General features: G+C 44.9%; 1 protein-coding gene across 1 annotated transcript; it reads right to left on the bottom strand.

The window, feature by feature from the left end:
* Positions 1-378: 378 nt before the first annotated feature.
* etv6 (ETS variant transcription factor 6) lies at positions 379-25,447 on the bottom strand. The gene is made up of 8 exons (XM_070854133.1): positions 24,990-25,447; positions 21,785-21,914; positions 7,147-7,311; positions 3,991-4,125; positions 1,752-2,351; positions 1,519-1,661; positions 1,062-1,162; positions 379-973 (listed from the first exon to the last, which is right to left on the bottom strand). Exons 1-8 carry the CDS (start codon positions 25,017-25,019, stop codon positions 871-873), a joined length of 1,407 nt encoding a protein of 468 aa, XP_070710234.1. The 5' UTR covers positions 25,020-25,447; the 3' UTR covers positions 379-870.
* Between the last annotated feature and the right edge of the window lie 1,830 nt (positions 25,448-27,277).

Genomic DNA, 27,277 nt, shown 5'->3' with positions numbered 1-27,277 from the left:
CAGATGGATCAGAGGTGCTGGAAACATCTGTACTGACATCCAAAGATGTGTTTTCTTCAGGAAATGTTTATGCTACAACATTAAATCTAGAAATAAAAGAAAGAGAGTGGGTGAAAGATGGCCGGTGTCCAACAGAGCATTAAGGAAATAGAGAAGAAAGCAGGTGAAAGGAGGAGGAAGGCAGCTCCATCTACTAATTAGGGTTCTGTCGTGGTTAGGGTCGGCCATAAGTATCTCAAACAGGTCTCGCCTGGTGTACAGAGGCGGCACACGTTACCATGGTTACCAAGCATCCACGAGTTAAGATGTTTCCGTAAACACGAAGCCCTGGAGGAAATATCTTAACTTTTAGGCAAAGTCCACACTAACAGAATACACTTAGATCAAAAATGTTTATTCCAGGGTGAAAACATTCCTGTCACACACACACACACACACACACACACACACACACACTCTCTCATACACACTCACACACACACACTCTCCTTTTTACAAACAGCAAAGTTCAATAGTATAATGCATGTGAGGAGACGAAAAAAATCATAAAAGTGACATAAGCACTAGGTGATTGGCTTTTGCAGTTCATTCAGAAATAAAATGGAACACTTAGAAAGTCTCTCAGCTCGATCCATCGGGAAAATCAAAACGACTGATGCTGTTTTTTTCTTGTTTTTTTTTTTCTTTACTTCAGGAAAATTTCCACCTAAGGCAGGGATCAGGTTTTCCGTCCGTCCGTCTGTCCGTGTCTGACTGGTACGAGCGAACGTCCACGCGCTCCAGATTCAACGATTGTTCAGGCTGCTTCTGAAAGGCATCGGCGGCTGTTGTAGTAGTAAGTAGTTCATGGACTCGTTTTCCCAGAGTTCCTCAGCATTCCTCTTTGATGTAGATTTGTTCGTCTATGTCGGCCTCCAGGTGCTCCAGGCGGTCTGTCTGTCCGTTCATAATCTCATCGGGAGTTTTCATGAACCTGGTGGACGTGGCAGAGAAACAAGTTTGTTGATTTAGTCAAAGATGTTAAACATATTGTGAAAGTAGTTTTCTTTAAGTAGAAGCACCTGAATAGAAGTCTTTGTCCAGGCTCTTTCCTGATTATGTTCAGTTTGTAGTAGTGTCTCAGTGCTCGCGACATCTTCTCGTACGTCATATTGGTTCTGTTCTGTAAGAGGTGAAACAGCAAAACTGTCATTAACGATAACAATAGAAATAATGTCGCGTTACTGATCTGCAAAAAGAGGCGTTTTCTACATCTTTAGTTGCCTGTTGTGCCGTTTAAAGCTGCAGTAATCAGTGGAGCCTTGTTAGGCGTCCAGCAGAAACAGCTGTAAAACCAAAACAACCAACTAAAAGGGGCTAAAAAGCTTTAAAGGCGTGTCAGTAAACAGAACGTGCTTTATAAGGTGGAAACATTAAACCAGTTAGGTGGTACATCTCTGAGAATTCAACAATGTGAGCATCTCTTCATGTGACCACCTGCTCACCTGAGACCTGCCGAGTGTGTGTGTGTGTGTTTACCTTGTGGTTGCCCCAGAGCCTGGCCAGGCCGTTGGGGTCCATGATGCGGAAGACTTTGTTCTCTGGATCCTCCCAGCGGATGTAGTTCTCGTACCTGCTGTCTGACAGGAGCTGGTAGACGTAGTCCCACAGCAGCCTGCAGTCTGCAAGGACACGACGGTGAAGCTCAGACTGAGTTTGCATGTAAGACGCTGCCTTGTGTAGCTTTGAAGCCTGTGAGGGATAATTCCTACCTGCTATCCGCCCGATGGGTATCTGTTGCTCCTCCGGAGGAGACACGGGCATGATGACGTGGTTCCTGTAGAGCGCCTCCTCCTGCTGCTGCAGTAGATGCTGCTGTTGCTGCTGGTGGGCCAGCGGTATCTGATGGTGGAGGCCGTGGGGTTTCGCGTCGCGCCCGTTCTCGTGCGTCACCTGAGACGGGAGTCCACCGCGGCTGTGCCTGAAGTCCATTGCGGCACCCCCGCCGCTCCTGCTCGGGCTGAGGAGCAGGGGGTTCATGATGGCACTGGGCATGAGCTGGATGACGCGAGGAGGGCCCGCCTCCTGGCCCCCGGGGCTGCCCGGGCAGGGGGCTTCTCTGGGCGTGGCACAGCGGCCGTTCGGTGCAGCCGGAGACACCGAAAGAGGGTACATTTCCTCCGGCAGGTGGTGGTTGCTGTCGGGCAAGAGGGTCTGGTGGGGGTCCTCATTGGCTTGGCGGGGGTGGTTCGGCTCCGGGGGGGATCGCCTGGTTGTTGGAAGGTGGGGGGAGCGGGAGCGGTGCCGCAGCTCGATGGTTGGTGGGTGCTGGGGGAGTGGCTCGGTGCCACGTGGTGCCCGCCGTACCGTTTCTGGGGTTAATAAAGGAACTACATGTGAGAAAACATTCACATTACCTACTACTGAAGCAGTTAGTCAGTTACTTTGAGTTATTTTGAAATGTTAACATCTGAAGGTTCCTGCTTTTTTTTTTTATATTAAACTGAGTTTATCTGGGTTTTGGCCTGTTTGTCAGATAATCTGAAGGCGTCACACTCGGCTTCAGGACTTAATGGTTATTTTCACGCTTCTCAGTCTCACTTTATTAACTTGATCCTCCAGAATACAGAACAAATTATCTGTGTGTCTGTGGATTTGTGGATTCACTAACTGTGTAGTCACATATTGGCTGCTATAGATGGCACACTGAGAAAAGAGCAACAGTGGAAGATTGTGACAACAAAACGTCCCGACTATTTTGTCCATGTATCTAAAGTTGTACCAAGCCTGTCCGTGCTCCCAACTGTAGCAGGAAAGCTGAAAACTAGACCGATCTGACCAGAAAGGTTGAGAAACAGAGCATATGAGGAAGTGGTTAGAAGGAACTTCCGACTGTTTATCATCTTCGTGCACTGGTTTGGCCACTAGGTGTCACTACTGTCCCACGGTGCTGCTCAGGCTTGTGTTGGAGGGAGTTTGACAGTTTCTCAGACTCTCCGCAGTTCAAAGGCCACGGAACAAAAGTGGCACTCATAACAAGGAAGACTAGAGAGAAATACCAGCAAGCTGATCTGTGAAATGAGCCACTGGAACGGTTTGTGCCGTGCAGTGCGGCAGCTTGTTTAAATGAAACTGTATTTCCTTGTAGAACAGGTTTTACTGTCAACACGTGTTGGGACGTTTACTGCTGTGTCACATTTCCTCAGATGAGAGCCAGATAGCACTCTCTGGTGTTTCACTGAGCATGTTATCTTTATAAAACAGTCAAGACTTCTGTTCATCTGAAGAGAAAGACCAACAGCTGCCTTGCATTACTATCTTTTGTACATCTTTCAATGTACATCCACTATAAGTGCATGTCTGTGCAACTGACAGGCTCAGATTGTTATTCAGAGTGTCTGACAGTATTACAGATCCCTACAGAGATATATCTGTAAGATTGTTTTTGAAACAGCCGTTAAATTGCTGGGTTCAAAACCACCAAACTCCACTGACAAAAACAGTAATTTTTCGCAGTAGCCGCTGATCTACCTTTGTGTCGATCGGTTAGTTCGCTTGTGTTATTGTGTCACTTTTGGTGTTTTAAAGGGTTAGTACGGCTCCATATGAATATTTGTGTAACACACAATTGCACAAACAACCTAAACAATCACGGTGGTAGACCAAACACTCCCATTTTCTGCGAGGTAAAATCGCTGTTTTTCTCAGTGGAGACTGGTGGGTTTGAAAAGTGTGGCTATTTCTGGTTCAACTAAAGTAACAACCTGTCAGTGGCACTTTTACTGGATGTACTTTAAACCTGGGCCCAGGTTTAATAACACTGGAGTTATCCTTTACATTGGTATAGTAGTAAAGTATTGTTGCTTAGATACATAGGCATAGCTGCATAGTGCTTCCTATTATTCAACAACATCAAATCATGTGAAGGCCTATTGAAACTGTATGTGACTCCATGGCAACAAACTATGAAATGTTTGCATTAGAGAAGAAAAAAGCCTTTATTGGACTGACCTTCAAGCTTCAGGTGCTGCACGGCGCTTTCAGGCAGCGAGTGGAAGGAGTTCCCCGGAAAGTAGGCAGACGGGTAAAACACGTGGGGTTTCCTCTGCTTCAGGATGTGCTGCAGCAGCTCATACAGGACGTCCCCTGCAGAGATGGTAAGGTCAAAGGTTACAATAGGATCCCATGTAGCATTTCAAGCCTGCATTTAATTGGGAATTAGCATTGGCGTCATCCACAGAATCATGTTCCACTTCTTCTTCTCTCTGCTTTCCAGGCAGCAGGGAGCTTGAGCAATACTGGAAGAGTCACTGGGGAGGTTTCAGGGCTTGTTTGTTGCTACAAAAACATTTCCTAGATATTCAAACATCTAACCTGATGACCCTCTGTGTTCGGCAGGGGCTTAAAGGTGACGGCACCCAGAGAGCAAAATAATCCGTCATCTTTAACCATGTTTTAACCTTTTAAGCTTTCAAATATGTGCTGCATAGAGATATTCTCAGTCAAAGTGGCTTCACACTGTACAGCTTAGATTTTTAAAACCACATGATCTGCACGCCTACGTCAGGCTACTTAGTGAACAACATGAACTAGATGTTGACACAAGCCAGTGATCCGCAGCGCTATATGACCTCCGTATTCTCCTTTAGGTGGTTATACAGTAGTGGTGACACCTGGTGACACTAAGCTAAGCTAAGAAGTTCACTGAATGATTAACAGTTTGTTTGTTTCGCTTCAACGCCGACAGCCACGACTCCTCAGTTGGCGTGACGAGGCACTCACGCGGTTAACAAACAACCACAGGTTCACTGGATGTGATTTTAACAAAGGCTCCCATCACACATTACCTTCAAGACTAAAGCTTACCATAACAAGGAAATGATTCTCATGGAGGAAGTGATGGTGAACACACACACACACACACACACACACACACACCCCTTTCAGTTCTCACTTTCTGGTCCTGTGGCAGCGAGCCGGGGGAAAACTCCTGCTTCCTGATGCAGTCGAGTGCTTTGATTCTGGATTTAACACGCTGAAATTAAAGCTTCACATGCCGTCTTAAAATCTGTCAATATGTTTCTAATTATACTACTTAGTTACTTACTTATATTAGTTAGTAATAACTGGAATATGAAACACCCTTTTCTGACTTTCCAGTTTTCCTGTTTAACATATTCAGGTCGACACATGTAGCTGCTCTGTGGCTTTAAAACGGCCTGGCTGGTTATTGGAAATGAGGCTATGGCATTCCAGGAAAAAAGTATTATTATTATTATTAGAGCTTCAACAAAGGGAAATCTGGCACAGAGCAGGGACTGATGGGAACTGCACCCGTGCAATCCCCTAAAGAAAGAAACGAATGACGTTGTCACTGATGCCACTGACAACCGGGCCAAAAGAGCTACCGATATTGGAATGCAATCGATGGCTGTCAGCTCTGTTTTAGATTGATGAGAAAACTGATCAAACGGCTGAAGTTTCTGAACTCACTTTACACTTTAAAATGATCTCAGACTAATAAAACCTCTGAATGTATCATGTTTTCCAATCCTCCCCCCCCCAGACCTCAATTTCTTGACAGGATGTGAAAGTTTTTGCAGATCTGAAACATCCTGATAGGAGCTTGACAACATCTGTCAGCTGGGCCACATCGCTCTACAGCTCCAGATCATTCCTGACAACATGTAATGAAATGTAAAAAGTAAACAGTGTCTGATTGAAGGTAATATAAACTCAACTAAACAGAGTAACTGTCACTTTCTGTTCGATGGTACGGAGGGCGAAACGTGCCTCATTCAGTTAATCAATGTTTAAAAAGAATTAATAAATCAATGCTGGGAAAAACTAAATATTTCAAGTTAAAATAATGAATAAAAGAATAAAAGCTGGATTTAATACATAAATAAAAAGCATTAATGCATAATCAAATTAATAAATAAATAGATATTGGTAAAGATTATGCATAGCAAAGAGCCACAGAGGCGTGAAGCTTGACTTCATACAGTTGGATCAATCCTGTTACCAATCATGATTTACATTTCTATCATTAATACAAAGACAAGGAGATAAATAAATGAATAAATAAATAGAAAATGTAAATTATAGAATTGTACAAATTACATAAATAATTTGTAGAATTTCTAGATTTATTTCCTGATCAATTAGCCACATTTATTTATTGATTTAATTATTCTCTTTATAATAATTCTCTTTTTTTTCCTGTATTGTTGCTTCAGCTTCTCTGTGTGTGTTCATTTGTCGTCCTCTCTACAATTCCCACACGTTACTGAACTCAGAATAACATGAAATTACTCTACTGGGGTTTTTTTCCCGGCTGTGGAGGGTTTATTTCATGTCTCATCTTCATATTTCACAATGCTGATCACTCACTTCATCCCACGTCTTATGACTATCATCCTGAACTGCAGCGCTGACGTCACCCCGACTGACTACAGTGTCAAAATAAGACTTCAAATCCTGTTTCATTTTAAAAATAAAGGAAAGGAGAACAGTTAACTCTCTCTCTCTTTTTATTTTTCTTCTTTATTTTCATGCGCCTGGCCGCTGGCGTTGCCAGGGCAACAGTTGAGGTTGGTTTGTACTTCCTGATCAACCGTCTCCTACTTCCTCCCCCAGCAGCCGCGCTGTAACAGCTGCCTCCCTCCGCTGTCGCCCGACACCGCCGCCTTCCCTCCTCTGGCTTTATTGATTTTTAAAGGGTGTAGTTTTGCTGTAAACACATTGATTTTAAAGCTGCACGGGTCTTTAAACTACAATATTGGTCTAAACCACAAAGCGTGAAGGGCAAAAGCTGATAACGGGTCACTGTGTTTGTCCCAATTTACATTTTCTTTTAGTTCATTTATCACTTATATGTGAGAAACTCACATTATTCAGTCATATTTGTGACAGTAAATGTCACTTTTTCCACTCTATGTATAATTGCACCTAATTTCCATGATTTTTCTGCATGTAGTCTGAGTATTTCCATGATCTAAAGCTGCTCCTCCTTCCTAGTTATGGACTTTTTTTTCCAGTCTGGGTCCTGCTCCAGAAAACATTTAATGCAATCAATGAAAGTGACGCATTTGTGAAACTTTTCACCGATGCCTCCAGTTTTCCCAGCCTAAAACATCTCCAAGAAAAGAAAGGTGGAAAGAGTACCGGAGTGGGGGGATCGGTAGCGGAAGTCCTCCTTGGTGAGCAGCAGCAGGGCTTTGCCGTTCATCTGGAAAGAGCTGCTGGTGATGGGCCGCAGGGCGAACTCCTTCTCGGCCCATCGCAGCCACTGGGCCACGTCGTCCCTGCTCCAGAAGACTGGCTGCAGACCTGGAGGAGGAGGAGGAGGAGGAGGAGGATGGAGAGGGAGTTAAAACCAGGGCTTGGTAAAGAAGCAGCAAAGTGGATGTGATGGGGGAAGGAAGGAAGGAAGAAAAGAAGGATGAGCTCAGTGAAGAAGTGGCAGAAGGACGGGGGTGGTTGGGGCGGTGGGGGGGTGAGGAAGGAAGAAAAAAGGAAAGGCAGGAAGGAGGGGTGGGTGAAGGGGAGGCGGAGGGAGCGAGGGGAAGCGGGGTGGGGGAGAGGAAGGAAGGAGGCAGAGGCAGTAAAAAGGATATTGAGGAAGTGGAGATAAAAGCCAAAAGGAGGGAGTGATTACGGGAACGGCAGCAGAGATAAAGAAAAAAAAAAAGATGAAGGAGGAGACAGTCAGAGAGGGAGAGGAGGTTAGAATAAAAGATTAAAAGATGATAGGTTAAGGGGAAGAATACAGAATGAATCACAAGGATATAAAGAAGGTGGAGCAGAGGGGGGAGGGTTGGTGTGTATGAGAGAGACGGCCTGTTATTTTATTTGATCTGCTACGATCTGTGCTGTTCTCTGCCCTCTGAACTCCAGACAGGCACATCAGAGGACGGGCGGTTTATTAGTTTGAGTAGAAACGAACGAGGACACACGGAGGGAGAGAGAGAGCAGAGGAAGCAGCAGTGGCAGCATCTCATCTCTCTTCTTTCCCTCCCTCGCACTCTGAAATGTTTCTTTCACTGCCGTGGGAACAGGAGTGTCGAACATCTGCGCTGGTGACCGACAAGCATTTACAGGCAGCAGGGAAAGAACGGAGAGGAAAAAAAAATGTGAACAATGAGCTCAGCTTCATCTCAGTTTAGTGCAGAATGGATGTAAAGAGGCTTCTGTTGGTGGTGGAGCTGCAGCTGAACGTCTTTATCTGCACACGAGTCAGCAAACAGAAGGACAAAACATAAAAACATAGAAGTGTAAATGGTCTTTTATGATGTTAAAGGGCTACTACACAACTTATTGGCTAAAGGCTACTGAGGAAATACAAAGTCACGTTCTTGGGCCGATGGAAAAATGTTCCAACCGGTTTGATATCAAGCATAAAATCTGACTGGTGAGAGTTTGATATCAAAATAATACTAGAAAGAACAGAACTAGAACTGAGTCCCACAGGGGCTCATCAGCAGGGTGGTGAAGAAAGTGAAAGTTAGCTTTTGGTGTCTTGTCGGCCCAGCTGACGCTAGCAGGGCTAACGTTAGCGTCCGTGGCTGTGACTCAGTCATGACTGACGCAAAAATCAGACACTAGTGGCGTGTTTATAATAATAATGTGTTGATGACGCTGACAGTTAGAGGTCAGCACAGGTTGCTGATGTAGCCGACTTTTTAATTTGACATAACTCTAATAATAATTGTCTAATAATGGAAAATGTCTGCCCACATTAAATCTACCCAGGTTAAGCTTTCATGCTGATGCCAGGATTTGTTTATAACTTTGCCCTGAAAATCAGTCGTACGAGGTCGAAAATACGTCAAATATTGTCAAAAAAAAAAAGACTAAAAACACAATAACGTTATTTTATTCATCTATAATGTTTGATCGCTAACGTTAGTGTTGGCTAACGTCACCCCGACAGCTCAAAGTAACGAGGAAGTGAATAAAATGCAGTTGCCTCCAAAGTCCACTAAATGCACATTTGCTTTGGGAAAACTGAAAATGCTCCCAATTGTTCTTGAGAACTACAAATTCAATCCTTATTTTTTAACAAAATAGGATGTAATCTAGCTAAAACAAACATTATCTACATTGTTTTAGCTACACCAGAGTGCTGGGCCTCATTATATTAGCTTTTTTTTTATGAAGCTTTTGTACGCTGACGCTTACGTCAACCAGAGATTCTTTCTGAAATGTTCTCAATCTGATATTCTAAATATTGGCCGACATAACAGGAGGAATATTTTTACTATTCGCACAACTGATACTGCAGCCTCCCGGTATCATTTTGCACCCTAAGATTTATTGTATGACTCCCTCTTTTCTTCCACCTCCTCTCTTTCACATGCGTCCACACACAGAGAAAAGGACGTCCATGACACCCACGCAGAGCATAACCACCCATTTCTTACATCTCACTTATCGCCCGGCCTCAAACACTTCCTCTGGGAGTCGGACAGCTGTTATCTTTGGCCGCCAATGTCACTGTCACACAAGTAATAGGAACCTTGTGCTCGCTTTCAGCCCTCTCCCCCTTCAGCTCCCCCCCTCCCCACCCGTCAAACAGAGGAAGTTTTCACAGAAAGCAATCAATATAAAATGAAACCCTGTCTAGCTTGTCAGATTCCCATTTCTTCCCTTCCCTTCTAGTCCTCTATGTTCAGACAGAGACGGGAGCGCTGCCGATTAGCCCGGGAAGGCCCAGGTTATCTGGAGCACAGCTTCCAGCCTGTCGAGCTCTGACCCTCGGCTGGGAAAGTGTCAGGGAGTGGGACACAGGTGTTTCACAGCCACAGGAGCTGGTGGTGTGCCAATAAGGAGCTGTGCTTCTCCAGACTGTTTTTACAGGTTTAAAGCTACTGCCTCAGTAGAAATCATGGCTAGGCTACATTATCTCTATCCTCTGGTGTGTTTAATGTTCTGTATGTAAATGTGCTTGTTTTTAAGCCTTATTTCCAAACTTTGATTGAAATATTCCCAGAAAACTGGTGATTTGAACAGCTTTTGTCCCTTTTGTAGCTTCTACAAATGGCTTCAAGTGTAAATTGAGCTGAAATACTCCTGACTGAGTCCTTCATTGACTTTCTGACACGACTGGATCAGGCTGCCATCTGCAGTGCATGCACCAGCTGCACGTTTGTCTCTTGTGGCTGACTTGTGAGAGCAGCGAGGCGCGGGGCGTGCAGCAGTGCAGCCCGGGTCGCGAGGTCACGGCTGCGGTATGCTCTCTCCAGGGCCGGAGAAAGGTGCTGCTCTGCCAAAACCCCTCCGAGATCCGGTCTGCCGGCCTCAGCCATCTGCACAGAGCCCAAAGGAGGAAGCAACAAGGGGAGCAGAAGGGAGGAGGAGGAGGAAGGGGGGGTGGTGGCCCAAACAAACGTGTCCCACAACGCACTTTGGCAGGAAGCAATCTAGCGTGGGCTCTGTTTCAGCACAGGAAACTTCCTGCAGTAAGGTTAGAGAGCGACGCTGGGAGGTTTATTAACAGACAGCAGCAAGATGGAGAGGAGAAAAGGAAGAGTGGAAACAGAAAGGAAGGAGCGATGAGAGCAGCAGCGGGTTGTGAGTGACGACGGGGGGAAAAAAAACGAAGGCAGATGAGGTAAAATCGGACTAAACAAAGATGGAAATAGAGGAAGGAACTGCAGACAGGAGGGGAAGCGGATACTAAGCAAGTACTCAGATGAAGTTCAGAGTGGGACATTATGCTCAGCCTTGGATTCCTGATCAGAACTGATACTAGTGACTGTTATATTCCAACATGTGGAGTGAAGCCTGCTGCAAACCCTCATACCAACAGAAGTAGTACCCCAAAATAACAGAAGGGGAAGTTCTGTCTTAGGTTAGTTAGGGTGCAAAGTCCACACTAAACAGTAGGTTCAATGTCTGGTTGCATTAAAGACACGTAAAGCTTAAAGTTCAAGTTAGAGTTAATACTCTGGTGTGAAATCCACACTAGCCAAAATATTGCTATGCAGTAGCAAAGAGGCTGCCGGCTAAAAATAGACAACGTTAATCAACAAATTTTCTCCATCTCTCCCCGTGTTGTGTTGCAAATCTGCTGCCAGCAGGTCTGTGATCCTCTGCGGCGTCATTCTTGGAACAACAAAAAGCACGAGCGTAAATCAAAGTCGCATCATAAATGTGCAAGAGGTGTAATCTATCACCAGATAACGTGCTGCCAACGCAAAACAGCCAGTAAAATTCACTCCTCCTCATCCCCCGTCTTGTTCAACCTTTCAAAATAATGCGCCACAGAAGGCAAATTTAAGTTGAGTTACATTTGAACAATTTCAGCTGGTGCAACAATTAAAATATTAGAAGCACGTGAACTCTGACCTAAGATAGAAATGTTGTTCAAACTAGGCTACGTTTGAACCCGTCGTCCGATAAAATCAGAGCCAAGACGCAAAATATCTTTGCTGTACTCACATTCTGTGCCGATAGTCGGTGCTAAAATAGAGTCGTGATTTTGTGGTTATGTATCCTTGAAGGCAGATCTGTTATTTTAGTGATTTAAGTCTATAAATGTGCCTCAAATCATCAGACTTCTTCAAACCTCACTTACGTAACAAGTTCACACGCTAGTTTGGTGTTAACCATATCCAACTCAAGAACCACAATTGATGACAAAATCAAAATCTTGTCCAATAATCTTAAACCCCGAACTCATATCTAACACTAGGATACTGACAGGGATGTTGATGAGTCACGTAAAGCCACAAACACACGAGAGCTCAGATGTGTTGCTGTGCTGTTGTTCCACTTACAGCCTGAATCTTCTGGTCTCGGATGAAATCGTCTCTCCAAACACTCCCTCACTTTCTTTCAGCCTTTGTGCTGCCTTGCTACCGTTACTCAGCAAGCTGCCAAAACTGTGACAGCTGTAGATGAATCGTTTTATTTATTTGCAATGCAGATCATTTGTGATTTCAAACGTCGGGATCTCATTTTTGCATCTGGTGTCCGTGTGACGCGGCGCGGGCACCAACAGATTCTGGGCATGATGGGAAACTTTCTTTTGCAGTGCAGCCAGTGAGACACAAACATCCTTTGCTTACTCAGAGGTGGAAAGGAAAATGGATGGCATGGGCAGGAAGTAGAGAGGGAAAAAGGAGCGCACGTTGCTTTGACACATTCTCACACACACACACTCACACACACACACACACACACACTCACACACTCCTCAGACTGATAAATTCTCCCTTTCTGATGTTTTCTGTCAGAGAATCTGTTCCAGATTTGTCACAAGATACAGGAAGAAAATCAATTTCAGTTTTCTTTGTCATCACTGGGGCTGCGTTTGATGAACACATCTCAGGTTCGCAGTGTTCGTGTGTGTGTGTGTGTGTGTGTGTGTGTGTGTATATATAAAATATAGAGTGTGTGTGTGTGTGTTTCTGAGTATGTGTGTGTTTACACTGAATAAAACCCTCAAGCACGACAGCAGCAGGATCCCAAACCCTTGACTAAACCGTGGGCTCTTAATCCTCTCTGATGACACATAATTTTCACTCTGTGGTTTCTCAGGCCCCCGCTCATGCTCGCTAACACACACACACACAAACACACACAAACACACACACACACACACACAGCACCCAAGTTGCCAAGGCAACTCATAAGCGCTTGGGATGAATGAAGGGAAGAGGAGGATGAGATCACTGGTATCTTGTTTCGTTGTTGTGGTACAGAAGCCCTCAACTTCCCCTCGCAGCCAGACGAGTTAATGAGGTCCGTCCTGCTGTGAGGCCGAATGGTCCCGTCCAGAATCACAGTTTAGCGCTGCACGTCTCGCCGGCTTCACATCGCTGACCTACTGCTGCTCATGTTTCTCTCACCCAACTGAAAACTGCAGCAACTCCTGCATCGTGATACTTCGATCGACAAGAAAAAAAAAGGCTTTTAACTGTAACAGCTGTGTGTTATCACTTTATCACTGATTCATCAGATTGGTTTTACGTTAGATTGCACTAGTGTCTGAATCTGATTAGCATAGTAGCATAATACTAATGTATAATGAACTATACTGGATTTTCACAGTTAAAAAAAAATTGCAAAAATTGAATTAGGCTCCAGAAACTGATTTGTGATTGTGGTGTGTAAACATTACTGTCCCATAATGCAACCTACAGTTGAATTGGAGGACCTACTCCGCTGATAGAAGTGAGGGTTTTTTACATAATGGTGGACGAGTTACAGCGGCTGTGGTGTAATCGCTGGGGGTATTTGAGCTCAATCAAATAACATCCACTAAACTAAGTGCTTGTTTTAGCCACTGGCAGGTTCACATTGTTATTCTAAGTGTTATTCTAAGACTCCATTGACAAAACCAGTCATTTTACTTTGCCTGATGCAGTAGTTGCTGCCTCCATCAGTTATTTTGTTTGTGTTCTTGGCCGCCGGTGGAGACGATCTACTGGACCTGTTTCTGTTCCTTCTGTCATTTCTCCTCAAAATATGTAAACATGGTTTAAAAATACCAGAGTTATTCTTTCACAGCCTGTTTATTATGACTGTGAACTGTGATCTACAGCCACAAAACAGGCTCTTTTTAACTAGTTTTGAGTTTCCAGACAGGTTGGTAGATATCTAGCCTCCAAACTAAACAAGTTTTCAGCAGCACTGGTTGACAAATGAGACAAAACTTGAGCCGAGACTTTAGTTTCAGGTTTGTTTTAAATGTACAAATAAATCTCAGGGGAAACAAAACGTACTGAAAGGAATAACGTCGTGCGTATTAATAATTTCTAATGATTTCCAAGCAGCTGTTGATTGAACGTTCAGCTCTTGCAGTGCGTCAGACATGCGTGAGAGTTCCCTCTGTCTTTACTAGTAAAACTGGAACAGAGGTGCTGTACTTTAAGTCGTACTGGAATCTCAAAGCCTCAGATATTGTTTTCTGTTCGAAACTCCTGACTTTAGACAGTCTAAATATACACGAGGACTCAACTGATGCCCATAAAAATCTCAGACAGAGGATTTCAGCTTAGCCTGACCTGACTGAACTATAACTAAATAAACACAAAAAGCAGCGCTGCATCAGGAAGGCTGGGACTTTGCTCTCCAAACTCAAAGCTCCTTAGTCACTCAGTTCTTCGGTAAATGTTTGCCTTTTCTCTCGAAGCAGAAGTAGGCGGATATTGGTCTTGCTATCTCAATAGAGGGAAGGTTTTTCTTTCTCCAGACAGAGGAGGAGGAGGAGGAGGAAGGAGGAAAAAGAAGAAGGAGGAGGAGGAGGAGGAGGAGGAGGGTTGGCCGTGACCTTCTGACACCCTGACTCAGGGACATGTGGGGGAATGAGAGCAACATTTGCACAGTTAATCCTCACGCACTATTCATCTCCCTGCGCTTTGTGTGCCTGTACATCGATTCCCTGTCAGGTGGGTGCGGCAGGGGAAAATCCAGCCACACACACACACACACACACACACACACACTTTTACTTCTCAAGTCAAGAGAAATCCCCCCCTTCTCTCATATTCATCCTCCGCTTCCTCCACCGGCATGCGCGTGCCTGTCTCCGTCCGGCAAATCTGGACTTCATCCAGTCAAAACAAACATAAAACAGATCATCAATCACAAGGAACCTTTATGGCCAGGAAGTAGCGCGACCTGTTTTTGATAGCTTGTTGTTGAGTGCGGGAGCAAGCCGGCTCTTGTAGGTTAGTTCCTGAATGCAGCGTCAACTGCCACTCTTCCTTTTGTTCGGGAGCCAAATTTTTTTTTTTGGAAAATGCAGAAGCTTCAAAGACATTTGTTAACTAAATCAAAAAGGCCCCTGCTTGTCTGAAACCCACACACACGCCCTGTAAGCACTGTGTGCTCTTTGTTTTCTTTCCGTGTGGAGAAAGTGAAGTCAGCATTTTGGGCAGGATAACACTTAGGTGATCACCTCTAATTCAAAGCTTCCCTGGCAGCGTTTCACAACCTTTTCATCTTAAACAACACAATCTACAGTCGACCTGTAAGGAATAAATATCGCTTCCCGGGTTGTTTCATTTCAATAGTCATAAGTAGAGCTTACGGTCTTACAGTCGAAATATTCTTTCATTTATCTTTCCTGATTTCACTGCTTTTGACATTGCAGAGCTACAAGAGTTACAGTGAAGGCTGAAACCTTTTCTGCTTGGTGAGTGTTGGTGAATTTTGCAGGGCTGCACCCAGAATCACCTGTCAATTAAAGGGGAGCTCACTAATTTTACACGTCAGGGTCGATTAACTAGTCGCAGAGTGTTCAACACAGCAGGTGAAGGCAGCCGTACGGATGATCCCACCGTGAGCTGGGAAAGAGACACTAAAGAAAAGGCACTACGTCCCAACTCCTAACTCATGTTCATGCCGGAAAAAGAAAAAAAACATTAACTTCAGACTGTGAAAAACTAGAAAAATATATATTTAAGAGCTGAAGCTTTGCTGTGTTTTGGTAGCCTAGTGGTTATGACACACACTTCATAATAATCCCAGCGTCCCCAGTTAGTCAGTGAGTCCTGCTGGGAATATTTGTTGTGCACAAAGTGCTCAACTCAAGCTTTGAAGACCGGGTGCTGCATCCTTAAAGGATATCTTCTATATTTGAAAAGCTGGGTCCTATTTTTACATTTTGTGTTTGAAATGACTGGTAGGTACAAAAACTTTTGAATTGGTCCAGCAGATCACCACAGCCGGCAGCCGAGAACGAGCTGTAATGGCTGTATCCTTCGGGGCAATTGCGCCTGAGTGCTTGTTTTGGCCACTGACTGGCTCAGATTGTTATTCCTTAAGTGACAGACAACTTTAGAGAAAGGATCCCTGCAGAGATGACCCTGTATGACCCTTCCCCCTTACAGTTGAAACAGTTGTTGTATCGCGCTTTTCAAACCCACCAGACTCCATTGCCAAAAATAGCAATTTTACTTCACAGAGCATGGGAGTTGCTGGTCTACTGTTGCCTCAGTTGGTTAGTTTGTTTGTGTTATTCTGTGTTGCACAAGTATTGTGTTGGATCCTAATTAACCCTTTCAAACACCGAAGTCATATAATAACACCAACAACCCATCTGATTGAGACAGCTGTACACCAGCAAACTCCCATGCTCTGCGAAGTAGAATTACTATTTTTGGCAATGGAGTCTGGTGGCTGCATAATGGCTGTTTCTTCTGTAGGGATCCTTTCTGTAATATTGTCAGACACTTAAAATTACAATCTCAGCCTGTCAGTAGCAAACACAAACACTTCTAGTTTTGCAAGTGCCCCAAAGAATTATATTGCATCCACTTGCAGCTTATTTGCCGCCCATTCCCAGCAGCCGGCTGAGGCGATTTACCGGACCAATTCCAAATAGTCTTGTACCTATCTGTCATTTTAACCCAAAACATGTAAAAACAGACTTTTAATGTTGCAACACAGATGTTTCTGCCAAGACGCCCCTTTTTCAGGGTGCGTTCAATTTCAATTTCACAATAAAGCACCCAAAACCCATAGAACTGCAACACAGGTAACATTCACCTCATAAGGAAGAAGCAGATGAAATCTTGTTCATCACATTGGGAACGAGGGCATCTGTTCCCCCAATCCTCTGCCAAAAAAGGCCAAAATACCAAAAGAACGTTGTGAATTTTTATTTTAATCTGTCTGTTGTGATACTAAATCTCCGGAGTGCCCCTTTAAACCTGCATTATTCTTCTTCCAAACATACCAGAGATGTTAACGACACGTCGCCTCCCGACAGGGCGACTAACAAACCACAGTTTACAGAGCAAACACACAGACTGGATATTTATCAGGAGGAAGAGCAGCTCTGCTTTTCTGACTTTTCCTCTTAAAGCCTGAAAGCAACACGACATCAGTCGCTAATGAGAGCGTGTGTTCATTGTGACGTTTAGAGTAAAGCAAACCCCCCCCCCCCTCACACACACACACACACACACACACACACACACACACTAGAAACGCTATGTTGGAGTGTGTCGCGAACAGGAAGAGCAGGGGCTGCGCTCAGCTCACTCGCTGGCATGTGAGAACAGTTTCCCTTTCAGAGGAGAAAAGAGAGCCAGTTAAAACACACACACACACACACACACACATACGCGCGCACACACACACACACACACATCAACAACAACAACAACATTTATTCAGGAAGCGCCGTCTGCCCACTCAGGAAATTCCTGAGGACAAGAGCTGCTTCCAGGGGCAGGAAATTTCCCCTCAGAAAGACCAAACACACACACACACACACTTTATAACACTAATTCCCCCACACAGTAAAATGGGTAGCATACCACTAAGAAAGAGAGAGAGAGAGAGAGAGAGAGAGACCAAAGGAAGCTAGTGAGGGGGTTTGCAGTCATATTCAGTAACACACACACACACACACACACACACACACACACACACACACACACACACACACACACACACACACACACACACACACACACACACACACACACACACACACACACACACACACAGTATACACCTACACTACCTCTGGCAAGCTTTGCACAAAGACACAAGATTCACTCACAGTCATCCACCCACACGTACAAGCATGCATAGTGCAAACCCAGCTGTGAGAGCACACACACACACACACACACACACACACACACACACACAGAGGAAACCTGCCAGTCCTGTTTCCATGGACATAGATTTTTTTTTTTAAACCATCCAGTAAGATATTTCTACTCCTGCAGCCACTGTTCTTTGTGTTTCTGTTAACTGTGAAATTATACTGTTGCCTTGTGTTTTAGATCTGTAAATAATTCAGTGTTTTCCCTCTGACTGAGCTCTGAGTTGCGTCACGCTCAGAGTAGGTGGGCGCCACGTCGGGCGACGTAGGCTGGACTGCCATCCAGCTCCTCGTTTAACTTCAGCACGGCCGTATTGTGACGGGTGTGGAAAAGCCCACCGAGGCCTTTTTTACTACACGTCTGTCTCTGAGAAGCTGACAGAAAACGTGACGGCGCTCCTCCGCTGGCGGTTTACAGCCGTGCACGTGTCTTCAAACACACCGATTCTTTTAATGACACATAGAAGAAGAAGCATTTCCATTTACAAATGTGTGATTCATGTGTTCTTTCTGAAAAGCGCCCACTTCCGCTCTAAAACTCCAGACGTATCGTCGTTGTGCACTTTGAAAACGCTGTGAAATCCTCTTTCTTCAGATTTTTGACTGAAAAACACCCTTCTTCTAAACTTCTGCATAAAAAGGTGGTGGCAGCACAGTAAACACAAGGGAAGAGAAAGAAGGAATAAAGGAATAGTTCAACATTTTGGGGCACCTTTGGGTTGGACGAGGAAGTCGACACAGCTCTCATATCTTATCTTTTATGTTACTTTGCATCTCACATCTCGCCGCAGCAGCAGGTAACGATTTAACGTCACATCACGTGTTGTTAACTTTAACCACCACATATAGTCCTCACAGTCAGCTTCTCACTCTTCTATGCTTTATATTTCTATGCTTGTAATTGGCTACTGGACATATTAGTCACGCAGATGCACCTTTATGTACAAGTTATTGATTGCTTGTAATCTGAAACACTGTTAACTGGCTCTGCTCTCACGTACTGTCATGTCTTCTATGTATGTGCATGTAGTGTATTAATAGTATATATATGTGTTTCATATCCATGGATATCGAGCACACACATTCATCAGAGTGACTCAGTCTCATCTCCTGTCTTAAATGCATGTTATCAGACTGCATTTGACCAGAAATAGGAAGAATTATTTCACTGAAGAGCTGAAAAACAGAACCACTGAGAGAACATAGGGGAGAAAAAACTTACATCATCTCTTTTGTACGAAAACAAGGAGGTGACACAAAGGAGGTGATGTTCTAAAGGGTGATTAGAATAGAAGACTTTTTCTAATATGTTTGGGCAGGTTGGGGTTGGTGGCGTGTTACCGTCTGATGTCTGGCTGAAAGGGTTAAAATGGAGCCTGGTAGCATTCTTTAGTGTGAGGAGCAGGCTGCAACTCTCCCCGATCTAATCCACTTCCTCCCCAGGAAATGGAGAAGGCGGATTTCTGCCCACACTGCAATTTCCTCCCTCATTCTTTTTCTTTCTGTCTTTCTCCCCCCTCCTCCTCCCTCCTCCCTCCTCCCTCCTCCTCCCTCCTCCTCCTCTCTTCCTTCCCTCTCCCCTCTCAGGACAGAACTCCCTCTGAGTGTGTGTGGGGGGGGTTAATGGACGGCTTGTTTTCCAGCACGTGTGTTTAGACAGGCAGGAGGAGAGAGGACGAGCAGAGGTGTTTCAGGCTGCGCGCTCGCTGACAAAGACGTGTTGCCGTCTGTGCGAAGCGACGACAGCAGATCCCGACCGGCGGCGGCGGCAGCGGCCATAAACTAAACAGTGCAGAAGGGAGAAAGGAGACATTTTCCTGACCTGCAGATGTGCAAGAGTCATGTCTGTGTGAGGAACTGTGCTTAAAACAAAGTGGGACTTCCACATGCATGCGGATGTGAACTGACCCATCGGTTTATTCGACAGGAAACTCAACGCGGACCTGTTGAGCGCTCTTCCTTTTTCTGCAACAATGCAAAAGAGGAAGTGGGCTGAGGGAGTTTCCTGTGCGTCTCATCCAGTCTCGGCCTGTGCAGCCGCCGAGCCCGGCGCCCCCGCGAGAGCCCTGAACTTCACACTTGCTTGAAGAAAATAAATAAACTGGTTAAATATTGACGGACGCACGGACAAAGCGGCTCAGGGTTACTCTTTGAACATCCAGCGTGTCTCTTGGCACGGCTCCAGCCCCGCCTGCTCTATGATTGGCTAAGAGGCAAAGCCCTGCAGAGCCGTAAATGTCACGCTGTTGCTTCATATCAGTTACTCGCACCTTTTCTAAACGTATTTCCTTGAATGTCTCACCTGTGGACTGTTTGCTTTTCACTTTGCTTCCTCTTTTGGTTCAATTAACAGCAGAGAGTTCATGGGGAGGCAAACTCTGACCACAGAAGTGAATCTGGTCTGACACACGGCGGAAATGTTGTCCTGGTTTTATATTTCTACTGGTCACTGACCAGCTTTAGCTGATCAACACATATTTGTCTGTTCTTTTCCTCTCAGATGTTCTTTACACTTCAAGCTAAACAAATCAAACAACAAAAGTTATGTCTACACTCGGTGCCGCTCACTTTCCTTATCCATGAAACTTCTGCAAAGCAGATTTTTCTAAATATTTGAAATCCTGCAGCATTCAGACCGACGTTTGCTCGCGTGCAAATTTTCTTCTTCGCCGTCTTTGTTGGCTCATTGACACGTTTGTTGGCATGTTACCGCCACCAACTGCTGATCAACAGGGAGGGCGAAGTTGGCAGCAGGATGTGAGTTGCGCCCACGTGCATCTTCATGTGCAATACAAACAAGACGGCAGCCCACGCGTAAAAACAATGCTCCACTGTGGTCAGAGGAGCCACAGGGGGCCTTTAATGCAGACCGGACTGGCTTTTTATTTTCCATCATCAGTGAAAGGGGGATTGTTGTGGGTTTTTTGCCCTCATGCATCACTTGTGGGTTTTTTTAGGAAGTCACTTTCAAGTACCTGCACAGTGAAGCCGCCTGCTAAGGTCATATGATTTTGGGCAGACAGGCGTAAAGTCTGGCTCGTGTTTATTTGCACCCGCTAACCTGAAAACCTTCGTTAATAACCTTGACATGATCGCTTTCATTTGGAGCCTTGAAGCTTTGATTTGAAAAGAAAGTTACTTTTACAGTTTTGAAGCCGTTTTGTCTCCAACAAAAGTAGAAAATGTAGAAATGTTTTCTCTGTGGTTATTTTACACACTTTTCAGAACAACCTCTGTGCCGTGATATTCGACATTATCGTGGTATCAAACTACCTGATTGAGGATTTTGGCCACATCGCCCGCCGGAAGCAATTAAGACTTTGTTTTATTCCATAACGATCAACAGTTTCACTGCCTTTGCATTTCTACTCATGCAGATCTAAGGAGAGATGAATGACCCCCTGCTGATGATGCATTCAAGGAGGTTCAAGGACGCCTCTAATTCAGCGCTCAGAGGAAATGTAAAGTGTATTGAATGGGCTGATTGATACGTGTATAGATGTTCTGTTTGCCTTTCCACCCATGACAAGCTACACCAGTGTTCTTAGTCCCTCTGAAGTTTGCAGGGATTTTAGTCCTCTTCACCTCAGCCCCCCCATCAGTCTGTGAGCCCTTCTTCTTCTTCTTCTTCTGCCCCCCTGTGTGTTCTCTGCGCCACATAAATCGGTACCTGAATGCCTCGCGGCGTTTGCAGGTTGGTTATTCCAGTGCAGCAGCTCTGTGGGTTCTGGTCTGGTGGAGGAATGTACGGTTCAGGAGTCTGACCCCGGATCTGCCCCGACGCCTCCCCGCTGAGCGGCCCGGCACTCACACAGCTATACTAATGTGTTTGTGTTGTCATAATTGGACGTGATGGGTTTTGAAAACTAGAGTAATATCTGCCAACACTTTATTTATTCATGTTGGCTCCTCTGACTCTGATAACACGATCTGTGGCTTCTGTTTGCCACCTACATAAACTCTCACTGGAAATACAGAAAAGCCAAAGAAGACGTCACCGTCCCGCCCACGTGGTTTGAATGACAGGTGGTTTTCTGTGTGTGGGGAAGGGAGGGAATCAGAAAATCTGACTTCCCACATTCAACCAAACAGAAACATTTACAGCAAAAGAGGCTAAAAACACTGACAAAAATCAATCTGTCCTGTTCAAATGACCGACTGATCAATGCGTGTAGGAGTCGCTGCTCATCTGTGTGTGTGTGTGTGAGTGTGAGAGTGTGTGTGACTCACGCAGGTGCGCGGGCAGCCTGGCAGGCTCGTCCTCCATTCGGCTGGCTGGCCTCGCGGCGGGAGCATGGACGGGGGAGGAAGTGGAGTTTGGCAGCGGGTTCGCGGAAGGACTGAAAGAGCTCCTCTCCGGCTATGAATAGACACAGAGACACAAAGCATGGCTCACAAAGCTCCACGACGCACCGGCCCTGAACCCAAACAGCCCCACGCCGGCTCGCCTCACCTCGCCGTGCACCCACAACATCGGCTAGCCTCGCTCTCGTCTCTGCAAACAGAGGAGGGTGTGCTTCTGATAAACTGGAGACGCCCTCTGGAGGCGCAGATATCCAGAATACCCAACATGCTTTAGCACACGCGCTGCTTTAAAGTGTAGCGGAGTCCCAAACCAACCAAAGCTCTGTTTGTTAGTAAAGACGACAGTCCGAACCACAATTTTACGTCCACTATGATTCAAGAACGCCGGCACCATCACGTGTTTGACATTTCTGCTCCATAAATGTAAACACTTGATCTAAAATCTGAGTTTCTGACAACAAATCACTTCCCACAGTTTGAACTGGTGACTTTAAATCGCTTGTTTAGTCTGAACAAGAGACTCAAACGTGATGTGGTGCACAACTAAACCTCCCTCTTGTTTCAGGTTGGTTGACAAACCAAATTATAAACAGTGATTTAGAGAGAATTACGTTCATTGTTGACTAATCTGGAGCTGAGACATTTCCTCTTTTTTTAGATTATTCTGCGACTACACTGAAAACCAGTTTCTCTTTCAAGCAAAAAACCCAAACACTTGCTGCTTCCAGCTTCTCCAGCATGAGGATTTTCTGCTTTACTTTGCCTTCTATTACACTGAACTGGAGATCTTTGGGTAATGAACTGTTTTCTCTCATTTTATAGACACTTAGAAAACAACCAGCAGCTACTAGAACAGATAATATCAGTAATTGTTGGTTGCAGCTCCAAAATAAACATAGAAGTGAGTGACAATGACACATATAGATTCAGATTCATGGTGAAAACAAGCATATAGTCCATGTCTGTAGTGAGAGGACCAATGCAGCGTCATTCACTGGTGGCAACAACAACTTGTAGTAGTTGAAGTACTTTATAAATTCTAGTTTTCTGAGAAGAAACAGACCTGTTGGATCTCCAGACACGAACTAAACAACACACACACACTTACGAACGCCAACAAAGTGTGAAATCAGGTCTGATTTATCCACAAAAAAAGGAAAGAAATAAGCTAAACATTCCCTGATTTCAGCTCCCAGATGTGAAGATTTGCTGCTTTTCTCTGTTTCATGTGATTCTGAATCAGATATCTTTGGTTTTTGGGCTGTTTGTCTGCTGTTTGAATGTGTCACCTGGACTCTGGGACATTGTGATGAGCATCTTTCACTATTTTTATACCCCAGTATGAGACTAAATGATTCATCAATTATTCAGGGAGAAAGCAGAACATTTCTCCGTAGTGGAGCGAGGTGTTGGGTGCAGCTCGGAGACTCTGGACGGTGCAGCTCTGCCTCTGCACAGCTCACTCACTGAATCTAGGTTAAGGTATGAGCTTTTCCAATTTGCGGCCATTCTCTGTTGACTGGTTTCCTTCCCTGCAAACCAGCGCCGCGCAGGAAGCCGCTCTAGTTTCTTAAGGAAATGAAGCTTAGTTTGTGCCTCCAGTTTTAGCCTGCTGTCACCGCTCAGCCACTCTGGGAGCTGCACACCAACTGTACGCACCAACAATTTCCTGTGCAATAATCTTTAAGTCTTTTATTTCCTCCTGTCAGGGGCCGAAGCTCCCCTGCTCCCCCTCCTGCTGCGCTTGACATCCACTCTCTAAAAATTCCACTGTCCAGAAAAAGGTCAGATTAGTTGCAAGGCGACGGGGGGACGTTTGGGGCAGAGCGTGTGATGCAAACGCTGCAGGGGAGGCAGGGTGACTTCAGGCGGAGGCGACGGGGAAACCTGCAAACTTTATCGAGCAGTGGCGTAAGACTCGGTAAAGAGAAGACATCCCCCATAAAGAAAAACAAAAACTGTCTGCAGGCTGACCCACGCTTCTCCAACCAGGGGCTGCATCTTTTGTTTTATGATTAACAAAAGTTTGGAGAAAACACGAGTTCTCAGAGCCCAAAGTGAGATCTTCAAAAGTCTCGTTTTGTCTCATCGACTGTCAAAAACAATTAAAACACACAGGAGGTGAAAGAAAAGCCGACAATGTGACTGAAACTCCTGGTCGAGTGTGAAAATTGCAGATTAATGGGCTGACTTGTGGCTCCGGCTCCTCAGAGAGCAGGTCTGTGCTGATCCTCAGTGACTTTAATCTCCCACACTCCTCCTCCTCCTCCTCCTCCTCCTCCTCAGTGGATCGTCTTCATCACTGATTAACGAATGCCTGATCGTTCAGATTACAGCATATCAGGCTGACTGACACCTGCCACCACATGTACAAAGTACCTCCAGAGTTACGGCGGCCATGGATCACTAATATGAACTGATAAGGCTGCGACTAATGATGATCAGCATCACAGATTGTTCTTTTAAATAATCCCTTAGTGAATAATTTGTCAAAAACATGGTGAAAAATGCCCCAAAAACCCCCACATATTTAGTTTATAATCATATAAAATAAAGAAAAGCAGCAAATCGTCACATCTGGATGCAGGAATGAACTAAAATTAGACTTTTTTTGCAACAATTAATCGATTATTTCACAAAGTTTTCATTAGTTAAGTTGGATTTTCATGTGTGAAACTGCTGCTAAAGCACAGGCACTGCTCTTCTTCATCACAGTGGTCCTGGTATTGTTGCAGGCCTGTCTCCGGCTCCTCTTCATCTCCAGTATTTATGTTTCCCTCAGCTCTCTCTCTCTCTCTCTCTCTCTCTGTCCCTGATGCTCCGTGCTCTGCTTTGTAAACGCGTTATGACCGCGCAGCTCCGGCTCCCTCTCCCCGGATCAAACGCTCCTCATGCGGCGGACAGTCACGACCCGTTTCCCGGCAGCGGAGGCGGCGAAGTGAGGAAGAGGAGCGCGGAGAGCAACAGATGACTAACGAGCACGGCTGCATGGCGCACGGCCGCTCCTGAGCTACATGATGCGTAAATCCGTGCAGGAACCTCGCAGGGATTAAAGAAGGAGGGAAAAAAGTGGAAAGTGTCCGCAGAGGGGGGGACAAAGAGGAGGAAGAGCCGCCGTGCTCACGGTTACCTTGATCGCAGCGGAGGAGGATTCAGACATTATCTCCCGTCAACTTCTCTGCGCGTCCTTCCACTTTTCCGTCGTGCTCTGCGCTCCTTCTTTATGTCCGAGGCGCTCCTGGAGAAACCCGCACAGCAGCAGCAGCAGCAGCAGCAGCGGAGGGAGAAGAAGAAGAAGAAGAAGAGGAGGAAGAAGAAGAAGAGGAGGAGGAAGAGGAGGAGGAGGAGGAGGAAGAAGCGGCAGTCCGACTGCTCGGCTTGTTGTTGCTGTTGTTGTGGAAGTAGTTGTTCCTCTCATGTAGCCGCTGCGCGCTCCTATCTGCTGGCCGGATCCATGGCGCGTCTGGCGGCGTCAAAACTTCTTTTGTCTGCGTGTGTTTGAGCTTCATGTGTCGGCAGCGTGCTGGTTAATAATCCCTTCCTGGAAGAGCGCCTCTCTCTCTCCCTCCCTCCCTCTCTCTCTCTCTCTCTCTCTCTCTCTCATTGATCTGGATGTGTGTAAAACGGCGAAATGACGTGAATTCCCAGCACTGAGCCTTGCCCCCTTTTAAAGGGAAACCCGCAGCAGGTCGCGCAGATAAACTGGCTTTTCTGTCTTCTGTGTTTCAGAGGCTGAGAGCCGCCATGTTTTACTGAGGGAGGAGAAGCACTTCTTACAGTGTGCTGTCCTCTTTTAGGACTTTGCACCAAAGTTTTTAAAAAGCTCATTTGGTATTTGTATTTTTAAATAGTTTATCATTATTACTATATTGTCATAGTATTCATTTCTAAATTTATTTTTTTAGAATTGCATGTTGACTATTATCAGTGGTGGAATTCAACTATTTCTGCTTTATTGTGTTTTTCTGTTTTCTGCAACTTCACAAGTTTCTAGTTCCAGTTGCTCCTCTGCACATATTTTACTTTTTACTCCACTAAATTTATCTGAGAGCTTTTCAGATTGCAGTTTTTCACCCCGTCAACCTTCCTCTCTACTGAAAACCATTTTTATTTCCATTTATTTGTTTGTTTGTTGATTTTTTTGTCATTTTTATTGTTGTCAGTGAGTCTATCATTCTATCTATCTATCTATCTATCTATCTATCTATCATTCTAACTGTCACAAAGCTTAGAGATCTGTGGCTCTCGACGCTGCACGCATACGATGATCTTACAGACCATGATGCATTGCTGCACATTAAACTATCCAACGGTGTGTAAAGTTGTTAAATGAGCTCAACCTTAAACATCATGATTAATGCAGCAGAACATCACCAGTGTGTGATGATAAAGCCTTTTACTGCACAATGACGACTTTTACTTCTGATACTTGAAATACTTTCTGCTGATTGCACACGCAGGCTTTGAGTGCAGGACTTTCAGTGGAGTATTTTCACAGTTGTGCTTTTATTGATCGGATAATTTTCCTCCACAAACCAAATACCACAGCGTTGGAAAAAAGGTGTACTACCAGAGATGAGATGAGAGAAAAAGGGCTGCTGAAGGAGCACTACGTGGAAAAGAAAACAAATGCTGCATGTTGTATAGCATGTCAGACAAAGGGGAGTATACTCAGTGATTTGAAACACTTGTTGTCATGGTGATTCTCCAAATCAATACATCAAGTCAAGGCTGCACTGGAAAATGTGAAAGGACTGACTTCCTCACTTTTTCACAAAGATCTAAAAGAGGATAAAGACAAAGTCCTAATTACACGTTTAGCGTCGGTCTGATGAGCAGAACAGAACGAAAACCTCAAAGGCCGTCGAGTCACGGCGACTTTTTTTAAAGTTGGTCACAACTGAGTGCTGCTACTTAAACTATATTATCTGAAATTGAACATCAAACAACTTATTTAGCACATTAACCAAACCAAGCATGCACCATGTGATGTATGCAAACAAAACTACATGTATATTAATTAAGATATGCATCTAAACATAACTATGTTGTTGGAAGACTTGATTATGTGATCTGATAGCCTATTATATATATATAAGCTGCAGAAATCAATATTTTTTATAAGAACAATGGATTAAGTTAGTTTGTGCTGCTCACAGTGGCCTGATGATGAGACTGTTCACTAATACTTGTGTTGTGTTTGCTGCCCCCAAGTGGCTTCAAACCTGCCAACACTGCTTTAAACACATATGATTGCTGCACAGAAACAACTGGATCGGCACAAGTTTTCCACAACAGAGATAAATGATGTGATCTGACCTGAAATTAGTGACAAATTAAAGGAATTGAATAACATAAAATGTCCTTTAAAGGCATCAGACCACCACTGTGAGTCTGTGAAACTCTACTGGAGGGACG

Source organism: Pempheris klunzingeri, chromosome 22 (genome assembly GCF_042242105.1).
Source record: "Pempheris klunzingeri isolate RE-2024b chromosome 22, fPemKlu1.hap1, whole genome shotgun sequence".
NCBI lineage: Eukaryota > Metazoa > Chordata > Actinopteri > Acropomatiformes > Pempheridae > Pempheris > Pempheris klunzingeri.
Note: the sequence above shows the minus strand (reverse complement) of the source record. Positions and strands in the feature narration are given on the sequence as shown.